An 18460-nucleotide genomic window follows, 5' to 3' on the forward strand; every position below is an offset into this window, starting at 1 on the left:
TAAACGCTCCTCGGGGCCGGAGCAATAGCACAGTGACAGGGTGTTTGCCTTGATCTGGCCAACACAGGACAAACCCCAGTTAGATCCCAGGCATCCCATATGATCCCCTGAGCCTGACAGGAATAATCCCTGAGTACTGATGGGTGTGACCCAAAAACAAACGAATAAATAAAAAAAATCACTACTGGGGAAAGGGGCCCAGAGAGATAGCACAATGGTAGGGTGTTTGCCTTCCATGCAGCTGATCCAGGACAGAATGTGGTTTGAATCCTGGCATCCCATATGGTCCCCCGTGCCTTCCAGGAGCAATTTCTGAACACAGAGCCAGGAGTAACCCGAGCAACGCCGGGTATGACCCAAAAACAAAAAAACAAACAAAAAAAATCACTCCTGTGCCAGAGCAGTGGTGCAGAGGTAGGGTGTTTGCCTTGCATGCAACTGACCAAGGATGGAACCGGGTTAGATTCCCTGATATCCCATATGATCCACCAAGCCAGGGTCAATTTCTGAGGGCATAGCCAGGAGTAACCGCCCTTGATCAAAAACAAAACAAACAAAAAAATCACTCCTGGCAGGCTCAGAGGACCATATAAAATGTTGGAGATCAAACCCTAACACTGTGCTAACACTCCAGCCTACGGCTTGTTTTTTAAATCCTGCTAATACTCCAGCCTCCTGCTTGTTTTTTAAATGAGTGTATATATGACACTCATTTCCTTTTCAGCTTGTTATGACACTTCATTTTCATGTTTACCCCATTAATAAAGCCTATTCCCAAAAAAATTAGAAACTGATTAAATCTGCAAGTGAGAAAGGCATTCCTTTAGAAAGGGGGTGTCACACCCAGTGATGCTCAGGGGTTACTCCTGGCTCTGTGCTCAGAAATCACCTCTGGCGGGCTAGGGAACCATGTAGGATGCCAGGAATCAACCCAGCGTCCATGGGGGATTGGCTTCATGCTAGGCAAGGCAAATGCCCTACTGCTGTACTATTGCTCTGGCCCAAAAAAGGCACTTCTTTTTTTTTTTTTTTTTTTTTTGTATTTGGACCATACCCTGTGACGCTCAGGGATTATTCCTGGCTGTGCACTCAGAAATCGCTCCTGGCTGGGGGGACCATCCAAAAAGGCATTTCTTGATGTCCACTTTTGTACTCTTTTTTTAGGTAAGTCTAGTTTGTTTTAATATGCTCCGATATGCTTTCTTAATTTAAAACTATAAATAATGGGGGCTGGAGTGGTGGCGCAAGATGTAGGACATTTGCCCTGTACACGCTAACCTCGGTTCAATCCCCCGGCGTCCCATATGGTCTGCCCCCCAAGCCAGGAACGATTTCTGATCGCGTAGCCGAAAACAAACAAAACAACCCTATAAATAAGAGGCAATAGTACACCAAATAGAGCGTCTGGTTTGTTCTCCAGCATCCCATATGGTTCCCCAAGCAATACCAGGAGTAATCCCTGAGAACAAAGCCAGGAGAAAGCTCTGAGCATTGCTGGGTATGGCCCAAAAAATAAATAAGTAACAAATAAAATATTAGAAATTAAAAATTAGAATACTATGACCTGGGTGCATCCTTTCTGAAAATGAGGTAAATTTTGATTTGCCTGCATATTCCTCCAACTTAACCAAGTTTTTTAAAACATAATTTTTCCCTTTCCTATATATGTTAATGTTTGAAACCATGTCTGTAGAATACTCACACATCTGGTTTTCTGTTAGTCAAAAAATATAAAGAACAGGGCCGGATAGATAGCGTGGAGGTAAGGCGTTTGCCTTTCATGCAGAAGGTCATTGGTTCGAATCACGGCATCCCATATGGTCCCCTGAGCCTGCCAGGAGCAATTTCTGATCATGAAGCCAGGAGTAACACCTGAGCCTGCCAAGTGTGGCCCCCCAAAAAAACAAAAACAAAAAACAAAACAAAAAAAAGAAATATAAAGAATAGTAAAAGGTGACAACTGAGAGGACACATGAGTAGTGCAGCCAAGAGAAGTTTTTACAGGAGGTGAAAATGTCCATAGGAAAATAATGGAAATTATATAAGGATAGAGTTGATGGCCAAGTTCTCTTTCAAGTCTTCAGATTCTATATATAACAGTTATTTCATATTAATATTCTTAATGGAACTTTAAAAAAAAGGAGTGGCAGGCCAGAGAGATAACACAGCAGTAGGGCATTTGCTTTGCATGCAGCAGATCCAGGACAGACCACAGTCTGCATGGAGCAACTTCTGAGCGCAGAGTCAGGAGTAACCCCTGAGAATCACTGATGTGACCTCCCCAAAAAATAAAATAAAATAAAATAAAAAAACAGAAAAAATAAGGGAATGGCATCCCAAATGATTCCCAGCCTTATACCTCAATACAGTGAAGTTGCATTAAAAAAAAAAGGGGGGGAGCCGGAGAGATAGCACGGAGGTAAGGCATTTGCCTCTCATGCAAGAGGTCATCAGTTCGAATCCAGGTGTCCCATATGGTCCCCCGTGCCTGCTAGGAGCAATTTCTGAGCCTGGAGCCAGGAATAATCCCTGAGCACTGCCGGGTGTGACCCAAAAACCACAAAACAAAACAAAACAAAACAAAACAAAAAGAAAAAGAAAATGCAATACAGGGGCCGGAGAGATAGCATGGAGATAAGGCGTTTGCCTTGAATGTAGAATGACAGTGGTTCAAATCTTGGCATTCCATATTGTCCCCTGAGCCAGCTGGGGGCGATTTCTGAGCATAGAGCCAGGAGTAGGCCCTGAGCGCTGCCGAGTGTGACCCAAAAATCTTAGTACTGGATGTCAATTAATAATGTTACAAATACTCACTGTGTCTGAATTTCCTTCCAACAATATATTGATAGCCTTGTTCACATCTCCGTTACAATCATGGAGAGCCACTATACATTCATCCTGGTTTTTTCCTGTCACTTCCATAAGCTGTTGAAATGAGCAGAAAAATGGTTATAGGAGCAAAATATGAGGCTTGATATGAAATTTTGAAGCTTTCTCTATAAAGACAGAAAAATCCCATTCTTTTTTCATCTGCCTAGGTACATGGCCTCTTCTAGAACTTATGTTTGCAATCCAAACACAGGATTAACGGGGGTGGGGGGTGGGCACCCATGAACTTGAACCAACACACTGGCATATCTAAACAACAAATCAACCCTCTTCTTTTGGCGCTGGATCTATAGGATAGATAGTACAGTGTATAAACCATTTACCTTGAAGGCAGCTGACCCAGGGCAATACCAGCAGCCCAATAGCCTCCCTAATCCCATCAGGAGTAATTTCTGGGTACAGAGCCAGGAGCAAACACCTCCGCATCACCAGGTATAGCCTAAGCACCCTCTCCCCAACCCACAACAACAAAACTTCCCTGTCCCAAGCTGATCCAATATCCAGAATTTCATTAGCAGCACACACACGTGTACACTATCATTCTCAGAATATTCAAGCAAAGATATATCATTTCAATAAAAAGACCGGGGCTGGCCAGCCCAGGAACTATAGTGGTTCGAATCCCAGCATCCCATATGGTCCCGAGGGCCTGCCAGGAGCGATTTCTGAGCAGAGAGCCAGTTGTAACCCTTGAGCTCTGCCAGATGTGGCCAAAAAAAAACAAAACAAAACCAATGTGATTTTGTTACCATCATAACCAGACTATCCAAGACAAATACTTTACAAGGAGACATTCCCCAAATGAACTATCATGCTGAGAGCAAATCACACAACAGACAAAAAGTTGTAACAGCCTAATAAATAAATAAAAGATCTGCAGCTATAAACTCATTCTTAGACACTATTTTAATATTTTATTTTGAGCCACAACCACGGTACTCAGTGGTTACTCCTGGCTCGGTGCTCAGAAGTTACTCCCGGAGACTATGTCTTACTATTTCATTACGTATGAACTATAGTTTGACTCCCTACAAATCAAGTGATTTGACTATGGTCACAAAACTAAGAGAAAAGCCATTTGGAATGTCTCGTAAAATAACACTGCACTATGCCATTCTATGGCTCTAATTTCAATTTTGTATTCTATAGCTTTCCAGTGCTTCAATGGCTGAATGTATGTATGTAAAATTAAAAATCTGCACTTATCAAATAACCTGCCATATGCAATAAAAATTAAAACATCCGGGGCCGGAGTGGCTGCCCAGGACGAACCTGGGTTCAATCTCTGTCGTCCCATATGGTAGCCAGAGCCAGGAGTGATTTCTGACAGTATTGTCATACACATGTAAAAATCACTTTACTTTTTTCTTTCACCTTTTCTGAGTTAATCAGCACAAGTACCCTTAATCATGTCAAACCTGACCCTCAGGTGATTTATGTTAAAGTAGCAGTAGCCATTTGGCTGCCTCAGTAAGATCCTACAACTGCGATGGCGAACCTATGGCATGCATGCTGGTGGTGGCACGCGGGAAGGTCCGCAATTAAGATATTCGGCATGTGCCCCATTGTTTTTACATACTAAAACCTTGTTATTAAGGTTTAATTGACATGCTGGCACTTTTGAGGAAATTCTTTGGATTTGTGCGGCAGTTTGGGCACTCGGGCTCAAAAAGGTCAGCCAACGCTGTCCTAGAAGCTGCTCAACACCGATGGCCAATAAAAGCAGGTTTTTTTTTTGGGGGGGGTTCACACCCAGCAGCGCTCAGGGGTTACTCCTGGCTCTACACTCAGAAATCGCTCCTGGCATGCTCGAAAAACCATATGAAGGCCGGGATTCGAACTACCATCCTTCTGCATGCAAGACTAACGCCCTACCTTCATGCTATTTCTTCAGCCCCAAAAAAACCACTTTTGACTCTGATTTCTTGTGAGCCCCCCCCCACAAAATTATTCCCAAAAAATGGAGTCCAGAACAGGGACATTGTTGTGAGATGTTGAACCCCTTGTTGGTGATTTGAGAGTCCAGAAATATCTCCCAAAATGGGAGACTATATCCCATTCTTCCGTTCCCCCTCCTGGGGGAAGCCTAAGTGACAATTCTCCACCGCAAATAATCCAGATGGATACAAAGGTTGGGGGACAAAAGTTGGTGAGGCGAGTCTTTTAACAGTTCTGATGCCAACTCCAAAACAACAACCGAGGCAGCCGTCAGTTCAGCCAAAAAGTCTTTCTCCTCTCTCCCACAAGCTCTTTACTCTTTCCTTAATTGCCCCCATCTGGAAGATCCAGGTGGGACGACAGGCTAAAACAATCTTACAAAAATACACTACAGGACATGAAAACTTAAAAATACTGTTTTGTTTTGGGGCCACACCTGTTGACACTCAGGGGTTACTATGCGCTCAGAAATCACTCCTGGCTTGGTGGGACCATAGGGGATCGAACCTCGGTTCATCCTAGGTTAGCACTTGCAAGGCAGACGCCTTACCTCTAGTGCCACCGCTCCAGACCCACAATACTGTTTTAAAAGTAGAGTAATGGGCCTGAGTGATGGCGCATTAGTAGGGCATTTGCCTTGTATGAGGCTGACCCAGGATGGAACTGGGTTCGATCCTCAGCATCCCATATGGCCCCCACTATATGAACGTCATCAGGTGTGGCCCAAAAACAAACAAACAAAAAAGGTGTACTAACAAACTTCTCAGGGTAGTAAATAATGAAAACTGATATAGCCATGTCAGCCCCTTCTTGTTGCACCAAATGTGCTATATCCTCTACTGGAGTACAAGCTTACATAAACCTCTTTTTTAGCTGCCTCATGCTGCTCTAGGTAGAGAAAAAAAAAAAAGTTAGACACAGAAACAGACAATGAGAAAAAGGGATTTATTATATAGAGAAAAGAGATTTAGACATGAGAAAGACAAGAAAAAAATTTAAATAGTGAATATTTGACCCTTAGTCTGATAGAAATAGAAAGTGAAAAACTGATAATCCCATAACTGTCTGTCCCCTATCAGTAGGAAGCAGCTACTAAAGAAGCCGTTGCCCCTTTACCCTAAAGCACTGGAGTTTTTCACTTTCTTAGACTAGACATAGGCTTGATAAAGTTACAAAATAAGGAAGGAGTCTGAGGGGATAAAATGTTACAAAGTTAATGCTTATTCCTTAAACACTGTTTCATTTCTTCCCTACATTTTCTCTTGGCTTTGGAGCTCCTAAATCAACTGTCAAGAAGAGGGCAGGTCGGGGCGCTAGAGGTAAGGTGTCTGCCTTGCAAGCGCTAGCTGAGGAAGGACCGCGACTGCAGTTAGATCCCCCTGCGTCCCCTATGGTCCCCCAAGCCGGGGGCAATTTCTGAGCGCATAGCCAGGAGTAACCCCTGAGCATCAAACGGGTGTGGCCCAAAAACTTAAAAAAAAAAAAGAAGAGGGCAGGGGTGCAGGAGAGATAACATGAAGGTAAGGCGTTTTGCCTTGTCTGCAGGTCTGTGGTTGGAATCCCGGCATCCCGTATGGTTCCCTGAGTCTGCCAGGAGCAATTTCTGAGCTTAGAGCCACGAGTAACCCCTGAGCGCTGCTGGGTGTGACCCCCCCCCCCAAAAAAAAAAGAAGAAGAAGAGGGCCAGAGAGATAGCATGGAGGTAAGGCGTTTGTCTTGCATGCAGAACACAGTGGTTTAAATCCCAGCATCCCACATGGTCCCCCGAGCCTGCCAGGAGCAATTTCGAGCATAGAGCCAGGAGTAACCACTGAGCACCGCCGGGTGTGACCCAAAGAAGAGAAATGCAGCTGACAACCAACCATTATGGCTTTTGCAGACCATTACCAAAATGAACTTATTAATCAACCACTGAAAATAAATCTACATATAATTTTTTTTTTGCTTTTTGGGCCACACCCGTGACACTCAGGGGTTACTCCTGGCTACGCGATCATAAATCACTCCTGGCAGGGGGACCATATGGGATGCCGGGGATCGAACCAAGGTCAGTCCTAGATTGGCCGCTCACACGGCAAACACCCTACCACTCTGCTATAGCTCAGGCCCCATACATATAATTTAATTTAAAAGAAAAACATAAAAAGGAGGGGCCAGGGCCCGGAGAGACAGCACAGCGGTGTTTGCCTTGCAAGCAGCCGATCCAGGACCAAAGGTGGTTGGTTCGAATCCCAGTGTCCCATATGGTCCCCCGTGCCTGCCAGGAGCTATTTCTGAGCAGACAGCCAGGAGTAACCCCTGAGCATCGCCGGGTGTGGCCCAAAAACCAAACAAAAAAAAAAAAAAAAAAAAGAGGGGCCAGAGCGATAGCACAGTGGTAGGGCGTCTGCCTTGCACACAGACCCTGGACAAATGGTGGTTCAAATCCCGGCATCCCATATGATCCCCTGAGCCTGCCAGGAGTAAATCGTGAGCACCGCCGATGACTCAAAAATCAAAAAATAAATAAATAAAAATAAAAGGGGATTCATGATGTATGGCAGTTGAACTTGAATACACCCCTAGGACAACCCCACTGAATGACAGTTGAAGCTGGACATGGCCCCTGTCATGTGAGTATAAAAGGAAAAACTTGAACTGTTGGGGGGAGGGGCAATGCTAGGATAGTAACCAGAATAGAGCCTGCAATTTCTTGGAGGGGTGGGGTGGGGGGGCAGAGAAAAAGCATCAGAGAGATGCCGCCAGCTTTGCATTTATTCCTTTCTTTTTTTCTTTTGGTATTGTTTTCTTTTTTTTTTTGGGGGGGGGGGGTCACACCTCGAGGCGCTCAGGAGTTACTCCTGGCCCTGAGCTCAGAAGTCACTCCTGGCAAGCTCGGGGGACCATATAGGATGCCAGGATTCCAACCAGGGTCCATCTATGTTGGCTGCATGCAAAGCAAACACCCTACCTGCTGTGCTACCTCTCCGGCCCCTACCAACATCTTTTAAAATGAACTGAAGATGGCATATCCATTAAAAATTCTCCCATGTGGTGCCGGAGAGATAGCAGGGAGGTAGGGCATTTGCCTTGCATGCAGAAAATCGGTGGTTCGAATCCCAGCATCCATATGGTCCCCTAAGCCTGCCAGGACCGATTTCTGAGCATGGAGCCAGAAGTAATCCCTGAGCACTGCCGGGTGTGTCCCAAAAAAACAAAAAGGAAAACAAAAAATTCTCCCATGTACATTCCCCCAATAAGGGAAAAGTGCTTTTACAATAGTTAAGAGTCCTTACTCTTATAAAAAAAATAATAATAAAAGAGTCCTTATTCAAAAGACTTTCCAAAGGCCAGAACTGAAACCCGCAGGGTAAGTGCAATTGCATTAATGTCTAACAAGTGTGTACAGTATACAGTAACGAAGAGTCCTTACTCAAAAGATGTTTTTTGGTTTTGGGCTACACCCGGAGGTGCTCACAGGTTACTCCTGGCTCTTCACTCAGAAGTCCTCTTGGCAATCTTGGGGACCATATGGAATGCCAGGGATCGAACCCGGGTCTGTCCCGGATTGACTGAGTGCAAGACAAACTCCCTACACTGTGCTATCACTCCAGCCCACAATAAGATTTTCATAGGGCGGGCACTGGACCTGGGATTGGCAAAATTGTGTTAAAGATGTGTGACCATGGGGCCAGTGAGATAGCATGGAGGTAAGCCATGCCTTGCATGCAGAAGGATGGTGGTTTGAATCCTGGCATCCCATATGGTCCCCCAAGCCTGCCAGGAGCGATTTCTGAGCATAGAGCCAGGAGCAGGAGTAACCCCTAAGCACTGCCGGTGTGACCCAAAAACCAAAAAAAAAAAAGATGTCTGACCAATGTGTGTAGGGTACAAGAGTAAAGAATTCTCACTCGGGCTGGTGCACTGGCGCTAGAGATAAGCTGTCTGCTTTGCCAGTGCTAGCCTAGGACGGACCACGGTTCGATCCCCAGAGTCCCATATGGTCCCCTAGCCAGGAGCGACTCCTGAGCGCATAGCTAGGAGTAATCCCTGAGCATCGCTGGGTGTGGCCCCAAAAAAACAAAACAAAACAAAAAAATAAACCAATTCTCACTCAAGGTGCCAGAGTAACAGCACAGTGGCAGGGCATTTGCCATGTACGCAGTCAACCCAGGACAAACCGGGGTTTGGTTCCCCAGCATCCTATGTGATATTCCGAGCCTACCAGGAGCGATTTTTGAGCACAGAACCAGGAGTAACCTCTGAAGGCTGCCGAGTGTAGCCCAAATCCCCTCCACCTTCCCCCCCAAAAAAAGAACTCTCACTCAAAAGTCTTTTCCAGGGTTGATAGAGGACCTGGCCGGATGAGCAATGTGGAGACAGATATGCCAGTGCTAGTGATCCAAGTCTTAGGTACTGTTAAATGGTTCAATGTTCAAAATAGCTGTGGATTCGTTACCAGAAATGACACTAAGCAGGCTGTGTTTGTTCACCGACAGCTTTAAGAGAATCAACCCTAGGAAGACTTTGGGCAGTGTTGGAGATGAGGAGATGTGGAGTTTGATGTTGAGAAAGGACAGAAAGGTCCAGAAGTTTCAAATGTAACCAGGGCAGGGGGAATACCAGTGCAAGGCAACTGCTATGATCCCAATAGACGTAGGTTCCACCAATTCAACCTTTGCCTCACCCAGCTGAGGCATCCCCCAGGCAGGACAGAACCAGGCAGTGAAGGGGAGCAAGCTGAAGACTCAGTGTCCCAGATGCCGGTGACCACTGTCCTTTTGCAGAAGGCTCTTTGTGAGAGGCCCAAGGCCCCTCAACCAGCTGCAGACAATCGAGGGCACTGATCAACTGTGTATGGGGGGGGGGGGGGAGAATAGATGTCTGTGCTGTAAGCAAAACTTTTTCTCCATTCTTCCAAGACCTTCCTCTTAGGCATTCCCCTTCAGTATCTTTTCAAATTCATGCTACGAGAGATAAGTCACTGCTTGCAACAAAGCTGACCATATATATAAAGCAGCTTCTTCAAGTGGATCTTTGATGATTCCAATCAGCAGCTGCAGAAGATCATCATCAACCTGACTGATCTTCACTGACAGATTACTTCATCAGCTGATCACTATCTGATACCCCCCCACGCCTGGGTCTTTTTAACAAATAAAATAGAGGGGGCCGGTGAGGTGGCACTAGAGGTAAGGTGTCTGCTTGCAAGCGCTAGCCAAGGAAGGACCGAGGTTCAATACCCCAGCATCCCATATGGTCCCCCCAAGCCAGGCGTGATTTCTGAGCACTTAGCCAGGAGTAACCCCTGAGCATCAAATGGGTGTGGCAAAAAAAGAAAAAATAGAATAGAGGAGACTGGAGAGATAGCAAAGTGGTAGGGCAGTGCTCAGGGGTTACTCCTGGCTCTACACTCAGAAATCGCTCCTGGCAAGCTCTGGGGACAATAGGGGATGCTGGGGTTCCAAGAAGGCCCACTGTCCTTCTGCATGCAAGGCAAATGCCCTACCTCCATGCCATCTCTCCAGCCCTCCTTTCACCTTTTCTGAGATAATTAGCACAAGTGCCCTTAATCATGTCAACTTGATCCTGAGGTGATTGATGTTAAACTCTGACTAATAAAAATGGCAGGGAAAGCAGCAGAGAAGCTTGGCTGACCCAGTAAGATCCAAGAAGCTGCTCAACACGCCTGGCCAAAAATGCATTTTTTACTCTGTCGAATTTCTTGTGAAAAACTGCAAGCTGAGACCCACCCCCTCACACACACAGAACAAGGTGTGGCCAACATTCTCCCCACCCCAAAAGTTTGCTTAAAGTCTGACTAAAGGGCCCAGAGAGAGAGCACAGCGGCATTTGCCTTGCAAGCAGCCGATCCAGGACCAAAGGTGGTTGGTTTGAATCCCGGTATCCCATATGGTCCTCCGTGCCTGCCAGGAGCTATTTCTGAGCAGAAAGCCAGGAGTAACCCCTGAGCATCACCGGGTGTGGCCCAAAAACCAAAAACAAAAAATAAGTCTGATTAAAAGGGTCGGAGAGATAGCATAGTGGGTAGAGCATGTGTCTAGCATGTGGCAAATCCAAATTCAATCCCCAGCATCTCATAACCCACAGAAGTGATTCCAGAGTACAAAGCCAAGAGTAACCACTGAGAACTACCAGGTGTGGCCCAAAATGATTTTTTAATATAATTTTTATTTTGATCATAGTGGCTTACATATTGTTTACAATAATATTTTAGGTACATATTTACATAAAATCAGAGGGGATTCCCATCACCAAATTGTCCTCCCTACACCTCCGTTTTTGTCCTACCTCCCATATCCTCTTCCCTCACCCCCAGGGTTGCTAGAATATGTGGTCCCCTCTGTATCTAGCTTACTACTTAGTAGTCTTGCACCTGTTTGGTGGCCCAAAATGATTTTTTTGTTTGTTTTTTGGGTCACACCCAGCGGTGCTCAGGGATTACTCCTAGCTGGCTGCTCAGAAATAGCTCCTGGCAGGCATGGGGGACCATATGGGACACCGGGATTCGAACCAACCACCTTTGGTCCTGGATCGGCTGCTTGCAAGGCAAACGCCGCTGTGCTATCTCTCCGGGCCCCAAAATGATTTTTTTTTTTTTTTTTGGTTTTTGGGCCACACCCTGTGACGCTCAGGGGTTACTCCTGGCTATGTGCTCAGAAGTTGCTCCTGGCTTCTTGGGGGACCATATGGGACGCCGGGGGATCGAACTGCAGTCCGTCCTAGGCAGCGCAGGCAAGGCAGGCACCTTACCTCCAGCGCCACCGCCCGGCCCCCCCCCAAAATGATTTTTAAAAAAATAGTTTGATTGGGGCTGGAGAGATAACACAGCGGTAAGTCATTTGCCTTAGACGCAGAAGGATGGTGGTTCGAATCCTGGCATCCCATATGGTCCCCCAAGCCTGCCAGGAGCGATTTCTGGACATAGAGCCAGGAGTAACTCCTGAACGCTGCCGGGTGTGACTCCCCCCCCAAAAAAAAAAAGTTTGATTAAGGGGACCGGAGCAGTGGTGCAGCGGTAGGGAATTTGCCTTGCAAGTGGCTGACCTAGGATGGATCAGGGTTTGAGGCCCCCAAGCCAGGAGCGATTTCTGAGCTATAGCCAGGAGTAACCCCTGAGCATCACTGGGTGTAGCCCTATCCCCCCAAAAATAAAAGTTTTATTAAAGGGCTTGTAAAACAGCTAAGAGGTGAAGGACACATGCATAGTATGCACAAAGCTTGAGGGTGTTCCCTGAGACCATATGGCCCCCAGCACTTCTAGGGTCTGAAGAGGACCACATGTCGGGCCCAAGTTTTTGGGTTTTTTTTTTGGGGGGGGGGGTCACACCTGACAGCACTCAGGGGTTACCCCTGGCTCTACGCTCAGAAATCACTCCTGGCAGGCTCAGGGGACCATATGGGATGCAGGGATTCGAACCACCGTCCTTCTGAATCCAAGGCAAATGCCCTACCTCCATAATATCTCTCCAGCCCCAGGCCCAAATCTTGAAATAATAATCAGTCCAGTTAACCAGATATACCTAGAATGACCCCCAGACCACATGAGCACTGGTAGACTTGATTATAGTTAAAAATCTCTATTTCTGGGGCCAGAGAGATAGCATCGAGGTAAGGCATTTGCCTTTCATGCAGAAGGTCGGTGGTTCAAATCCTGGCATCCCATATGGTCCCCTGAGCCTGCCAGGAGCAATTTCTGAGTGTAAAACCAGGAGTAACCCCTGAGCACTGCCGGGTATGACCCAAAATTTTTTTTTCTACTTCAGGGGCTAGAGTGATAGTACAGCCAGTAGGGCATTTGCCTTGAAAGGACTAACCCAGATTTGATCTCCCATATCCTAGATGGTCCCCCAGGCACCACCAGGAGTGACCTGTGAGCAATGCCAGGTGTGTCTCCCCACCAAGAAAGAATAGACTACTTCATTAGGGATCTGGAGAGAGAGCACAAGGAGTTAAGGCACCTGCTTTGCATACTGCAGACCTGGGTTCAAATTCCTTGCATTTCTATGGTCTTAAAAATGCCACCAGGGGTGGCTCCAGAGCACAGAGCCAGAAATAGAATCTGTGACCACGGAGTGTAGCGAAGTAAAAAAGGAGTAGAAAACTATAAGGGGCCTCCAGCAAGACTCAGGAATTCAGGGAGGTTGGTGGGGGGCTATCGGAAACTCAGCACCATGGTGCAGGCCCATGAAAGTAGTCTTTTAGACACAATTAAGAACAGATTATAGGGGCTGGAGAGATAGCATAGCGATAGGGCATTTGCCTTGCACATAGCCAATGCAGGACGAATGGTGTTTTGAATCCCAGCACCCTAAATGGTTCCCTGTGCCTGCCAGGAGCAATTTCTGAGCCCAGAGCGATGAGTGATACCTGAGCGCCACTGGGTGAGGCCCAAAAACAAACAACAACAACAAAAACAGATTATAGGGGACATAGCAATAGCACAGTGGTTAAGGTGCTTGCCTTGCCTGCAGCTGACCTGGGCTTGATGGCAGGTATCCCAAATGGTCCCTTGAGTACTTCAAATAGTGATTCCTGAATGCAGAGCCGGGAATAATTCATGAGCACCACAGGGTGTGACAAAAAGAAAAAAAAAAAAAGATTATATAAGGCCAGGGATAATTCGGGGTTATGGTGCTTGCTTTACAGTCTACCTATGCTAGTTTGAATCCCCCATACCATGTGTGATTCCCTGAGCACCGCCAGGGGTGATACCTGAGCACAGAGCATTCAGTAAAGCCCCTGAGCACTGTTGAGTTGGTTGATTTAAGGGGTACTAAAAATGCTAAAAGGGCCGTGCTTTTGGATTCAGGAAAGCCCAGTTCAATCCCAGGCACCAACTGCTGTCTCCAAGCACTATGAGAGTGAGAGAGTAAGAGAGTAAGAAAGAGTGTGAGTGGGCCCGGAGAGATAGCACAGCGGTGTTTGCCTTGCAAACAGCCTATCCAGGACCAAAGGTGGTTGGTTCGAATCCTGGTGTCCCATATGGTCCCCCGTGCCTGCCAGGAGCTATTTCTGAGCAGACAGCCATGAGTAACCCCTGAGCACCGCTGGGTGTGGCCCAAAAACCAAAAAAAAAAGTGTGAGAGTGTGAGAGAGAGTGAGAGAGAGAGAAAGAGAGTGACAGACAGACAGAGACAGAGAATGTTGGGTAGGGTAGTAGAACTGCCCCTCCACATCTCCATTCACGCAGCAAGAACATTCAAAGGAGTGAGGCTCTGCCTTGCTTTTGAGAAGCCCACGCACTGCACACTCATTATATGTGCACACACACAAGCACAGGCATGCTGGGGCCAAGAACAGCAGCCCGTATCTGAACTGAGCCTGGGCTGATCAAGCCTAAATGGGACTGAGAAGCATTGGGAGTGACCTAGTAACTCCAGTCCTCCTGAGGAGGCTTCTCCTAAATAAGGAAGACTAATAAAATCAAGAATTGATTACAAAAACAACCGGCCAGAAACATACCTGCTTAACTTTAGCTTCAAACTCGGAGTCATTTTTATCAAAGATCACTTGAGCGAGACGCATCTGTTCAGCTGTAGCCTGGAAGACACAAAATTGTTGAAAGATCTGAACACAAAAAATATAATTAGATGCTCAAGTCTATAGCATTTGGTAAGAAGAAAACTGATTATCAAAAAGAAAACAAAAGAAGGGCTTAATGTAGATTTCTCAAATACATCCTGTTCCCCTCGTGTAATCACCAAATCACAAAGCATGAAGAACTCATTCTTAGCTCTCTTTTCAGAAAAAAAAATTATTCAGTGTTCCCCTGCAAATTTACCTTCTTTTTTTTTTTTTTTTTTTGGTTTTTGGGCCACACCCAGTAACGCTCAGGGGTTACTCCTGGCTATGTGCTCAGAAGTTGCTCCTGGCTTGGGGGACCATATGGGACACCGGGGGATCGAACCGCGGTCCGTCCAAGGCTAGCGCAGGCAAGGCAGGCACCTTACCTTTAGCGCCACCGCCCGGCCCCCGCAAATTTACCTTCTTTATCAGAACAGAAAGTGGCCCCCCTAACTATACCTAACAGTAGCAATGCAACCCTCCAACCTGGACAGGGCCACGAAGTCTGAGAATGTGTTCGTCTACACTGACCATGGGACTGGTTCCAATTCTCTTTCCCAGGGGGAGATGGAGTGACTAACCAAAAATAAGGGGGGGGGGGGGCGCAAAAGAACAGAAAAAACTAGAAACAATAGAGAAAATAAAATAAACAAACTGTGCTATGGTATTATGATCAGTTCTGAAAAGAAAAGGCTATTACTTATCTAAACAAAAATCTGAGCTGAGAATTTTACACAATAGCTGGCCTTGATGTTTTCCAAATTGCCAACAGACTGGAAGGGAAAAACATTTGCATGTCATCCTTGCGCAGGGGCCATGCTAATCTTCTCTGTATCGTTCCAATTTTAGTATATGTGCTGCCAAAATGAGCACAGGAAGGGAAAAACATTTATAAAGAACTTTACCTGGGGGCCAGAACAGATAAATAGTACAGCCAGGAGGACACTTGCTTGGCAAGAAGCCAACCAGGCTCAATCCCTGGCATTCCATATGTCACCTTGAGGCCACAGTGGTGGGGCACTTGCATTGTACACAGCTGACCCAGTATGGATGGTGGTCCCCCAAGCCTGCCATGAGTGATTTCTTTTTCTTTCTTTTTTTTTTTGTTTTGTTTGGTTTTTGGGTTACACCTGGCAGTGCTCAGAAATCGCTCGGGGAACCACATGGGATGCCGGGATTCAAACCAACGACCCTTTGCATAAAAGGCAAATGCCCCACCCTCCATGCTATCTTCCCCCCCCCCCCCCGCTTTTTTTTCCTTTGGTTTTTGGGTCACATCCAGTATTTCTCAGGGGTTACTCCTGGCTCTATGCTCAGAAGACCATATGGGATGCCGGGATTCGAACCTCCATCCTTCTGCATGCAAAATAAACACCTTACCTCCATACTATCTGTTCGGCCCCAGGAGTGATTTCTGAGCACAGAGCAAGGAGTAACCCCTGAGCACTGCCAAACAAACAAAAAATATGGTCCCCCTGACTGCAAAACAGGAGTTTTTGCACAAATGACAATGAGTGTGGCCCCAAAATGAAAGAGAGTGCTTTTACCTTAGAGACACGGAGAATGCCTTATATTCAGGAGCCCCAAGTAGATCCCCACCACCGTAAGATTTCCTAAGCACCATGAGGTGAGACTTCCCCTCAGAAAAAAAAAATCTTGGGACTGGAACAGTTGTACAGCAGTAGGGCATTTGCCTTGCACTGACCTAGGACGAACCGAGGTTAGATCCCCAGTGTCCCATATGATCCGCCAAACCAGGAGCGATTTCTGAGCGCATAGCTAGGAGTAACAACCCCTGAGTGTCACCGGGTGTAGCCCAGAAACAAACAAAAAAAAATCTTACAGGTGCAATTGACATTGAAATGATTGGGATGTTTTGATTAAAACTAGATAGTAGGTGCCAGAGTGGTAGTTCAAGCAGTGAGGCATCTGCCTTGCCTGAGCTAGCCTAGGATGGACTGCTGTTTGATCTCCTGGTGTCCGATATGGTCCCCCAAGCCAGGAGGGATTTCTGAGCGCATAGCTAAAAGTAACCCTTGAGCGTCATTGGGTATGGCCCAAAATTTAAAAAAAAAAAAACTAGATAGTAAAAATTAGGGAAATGGCTCAAACTGTTGAAGCCTATGCTTTATAAGTAGGAGAGGCCAGGTTTAATTCCAAACACCTCATGATCCACCAATTACCAAGTGTAGGTAAAGGACATTAGTCCGAGGTTGTAAAAAGGACATAGGTACATCCTTGCACCCAACATATAAGCTTAAAAGAATAATGGCAAAATGTAGAGCTGGAGCAAATATTACAGCAGGTAGAGTGCTTGCCTTGCACACAGCCAACCCAGAACCCAGGTTCAATTCCTGGCACCCTATTTGGTCTGAGTCCACCAGGAAAGATCCCTGAGTTCAGAGCCAGTACAGACCATTGAGCATCACCAAAAATTAAGATAGTGAATATTTGGGGCAGGAGAGATAGCATGAAGGTAAGGCGTTTGCCTTTCATGCAGAAGGTCATCAGTTCGAATCCGGCTTCCCATATGGTCCCCCGTGCCTGGCAGGAGCAATTTCTGAGCATGGAGCTAAGGAGTTTCCCCTGAGCACTGCCAGGTGTGACCCAAAAACCAAAAAAAAAAAAAAAAGATAGTGAATATTTTGGGGTTTTGTTTCGTTTTGTTTTTTAGTTTTTGGGTCACACCCGGCAGCATTCAGGGGTTACTCCTAGCTCTGTGCTCGGAAATCACTCCTAGAAGGCATGGGGGACCATATGGGATGCCGGGATTTGAACTGGGGTTCGTCCTATCTTGGCCACTTGCAAGGCAAACACCCTACCGCTGTGCCATCTCTCCAGCCTCAAAAATAGTGATTTTTAATAACTGTGGATCAATGTAAACAGGAAAATGAGGTAAACATATACATATAGTTACACCCCTCAATAATATATCCCACAGCAATACCCTACAGTCATTCCAAGTATTAAACAGCAATAATTTTTCCTGCATACCAGAAAGGTGTTGAAAATCTCTGCTCTAAAAAAAAAAAAAAAAAAAAAAAAAAAAAGAAAATCTCTGCTCTAGGAGCTGGAGTGATTGATAGCACAGCAGTAAGTCATTTGCCTTGCAAGTGGCCAAGACAGAACAGACCCCATTCAAATCCTGGCATCCCATATGGTCCCCCGAGGTTGTCAGGAGTAACATCTGAGTGAAGACCCAGGAGTATCTCCTGAGCACCTCCAGGTGTGACCCAAAAACCAAAAAAAAAAAAAAAGGGGGGGGGGGGAGAATCTCTGTTCTAAACTAAATTCTTGCAAAGTTTTCAGCACCACCAAAATCTCGTGAATGACAAGATACAATAAAGCTAAGATAACAGACTACCCCTCAAAAACCTAAAATGCAACCTGAAGAAGAGAGAGCACCCAGAGATAGCACAGTATCACTAGGAGCTTCGTAAAGAGGGCAGTGGCTCGAGCGAGGGTGTCTGAGCAGTGGCAAAACAAGAAAATAGCAATTATGAGGGGAACTGAACAAAAAGACCAAGGGCCAAGTAAAAACAGCAGCTGGCTCTATAGAGAAGGATTCTAACAAATCCAAGTACAAGTGCCAGAATCGCAAAAAATTTTAACAAGGCTGAGGCGATAACCATCACAAACTCTGAAAACTAGCTAACTACTCCTCGGAAAGCAAGACTGCGTCATTTCATAGAAACAATTTGCTGGGCCCGGAGAGATTGCACAGCAGTGTTTGCCTTGCAAGCAGCCGATCCAGGACCAAAGGTGGTTGGTTCAAATCCCGGTCCCATATGGTCCCCCGTGCCTGCCAGGAGCTATTTCTGAGCAGACAGCCAGGAGTAACCCCCCTGAGCACCGCTGGGTGTGGCCCAAAAACCAAAAAAAAAAAAAAAAAAAAAAGAAACAATTTGCTGTGGAACTAACTGGAAAAGCCATATGAGCCATGCTGCTTTCTGAAACTCCAAAAAAACTCATTTCACATAAACATGAACAGAACAGCCTCGGAGATACCACTAGAGGGTTGGTGATCATGCTCTGCATGTAGGAGGCCCTAGCACCATAGAGTCAC

General features: G+C 46.1%; 1 protein-coding gene and 1 pseudogene across 2 annotated transcripts in view; both read right to left on the reverse strand.

Annotated features, from left to right (window-relative positions):
- UBAP2 (ubiquitin associated protein 2) overlaps positions 1 to 18460 on the reverse strand; it is a 122520-nt gene that overhangs the window by 68167 nt on the left and 35893 nt on the right. For both annotated transcript variants that reach the window (XR_007495849.1, XM_049773014.1), the window contains exons 3-4: positions 14293 to 14370; positions 2815 to 2925 (exon numbers count right to left, since the gene is read on the reverse strand). Coding sequence is in view for 1 of the 2 variants with exons in the window: in XM_049773014.1 (XP_049628971.1) it covers positions 2815 to 2925; positions 14293 to 14370 (189 nt within the window). In the remaining variant the exon portion in view is untranslated. The remainder of the gene's footprint in view (positions 1 to 2814; positions 2926 to 14292; positions 14371 to 18460) is intronic.
- LOC126027724 (uncharacterized) lies at positions 15177 to 15267 on the reverse strand (annotated as a pseudogene).

The sequence above is a fragment of the Suncus etruscus genome, chromosome 1, assembly GCF_024139225.1.
Source record: "Suncus etruscus isolate mSunEtr1 chromosome 1, mSunEtr1.pri.cur, whole genome shotgun sequence".
NCBI lineage: Eukaryota > Metazoa > Chordata > Mammalia > Eulipotyphla > Soricidae > Suncus > Suncus etruscus.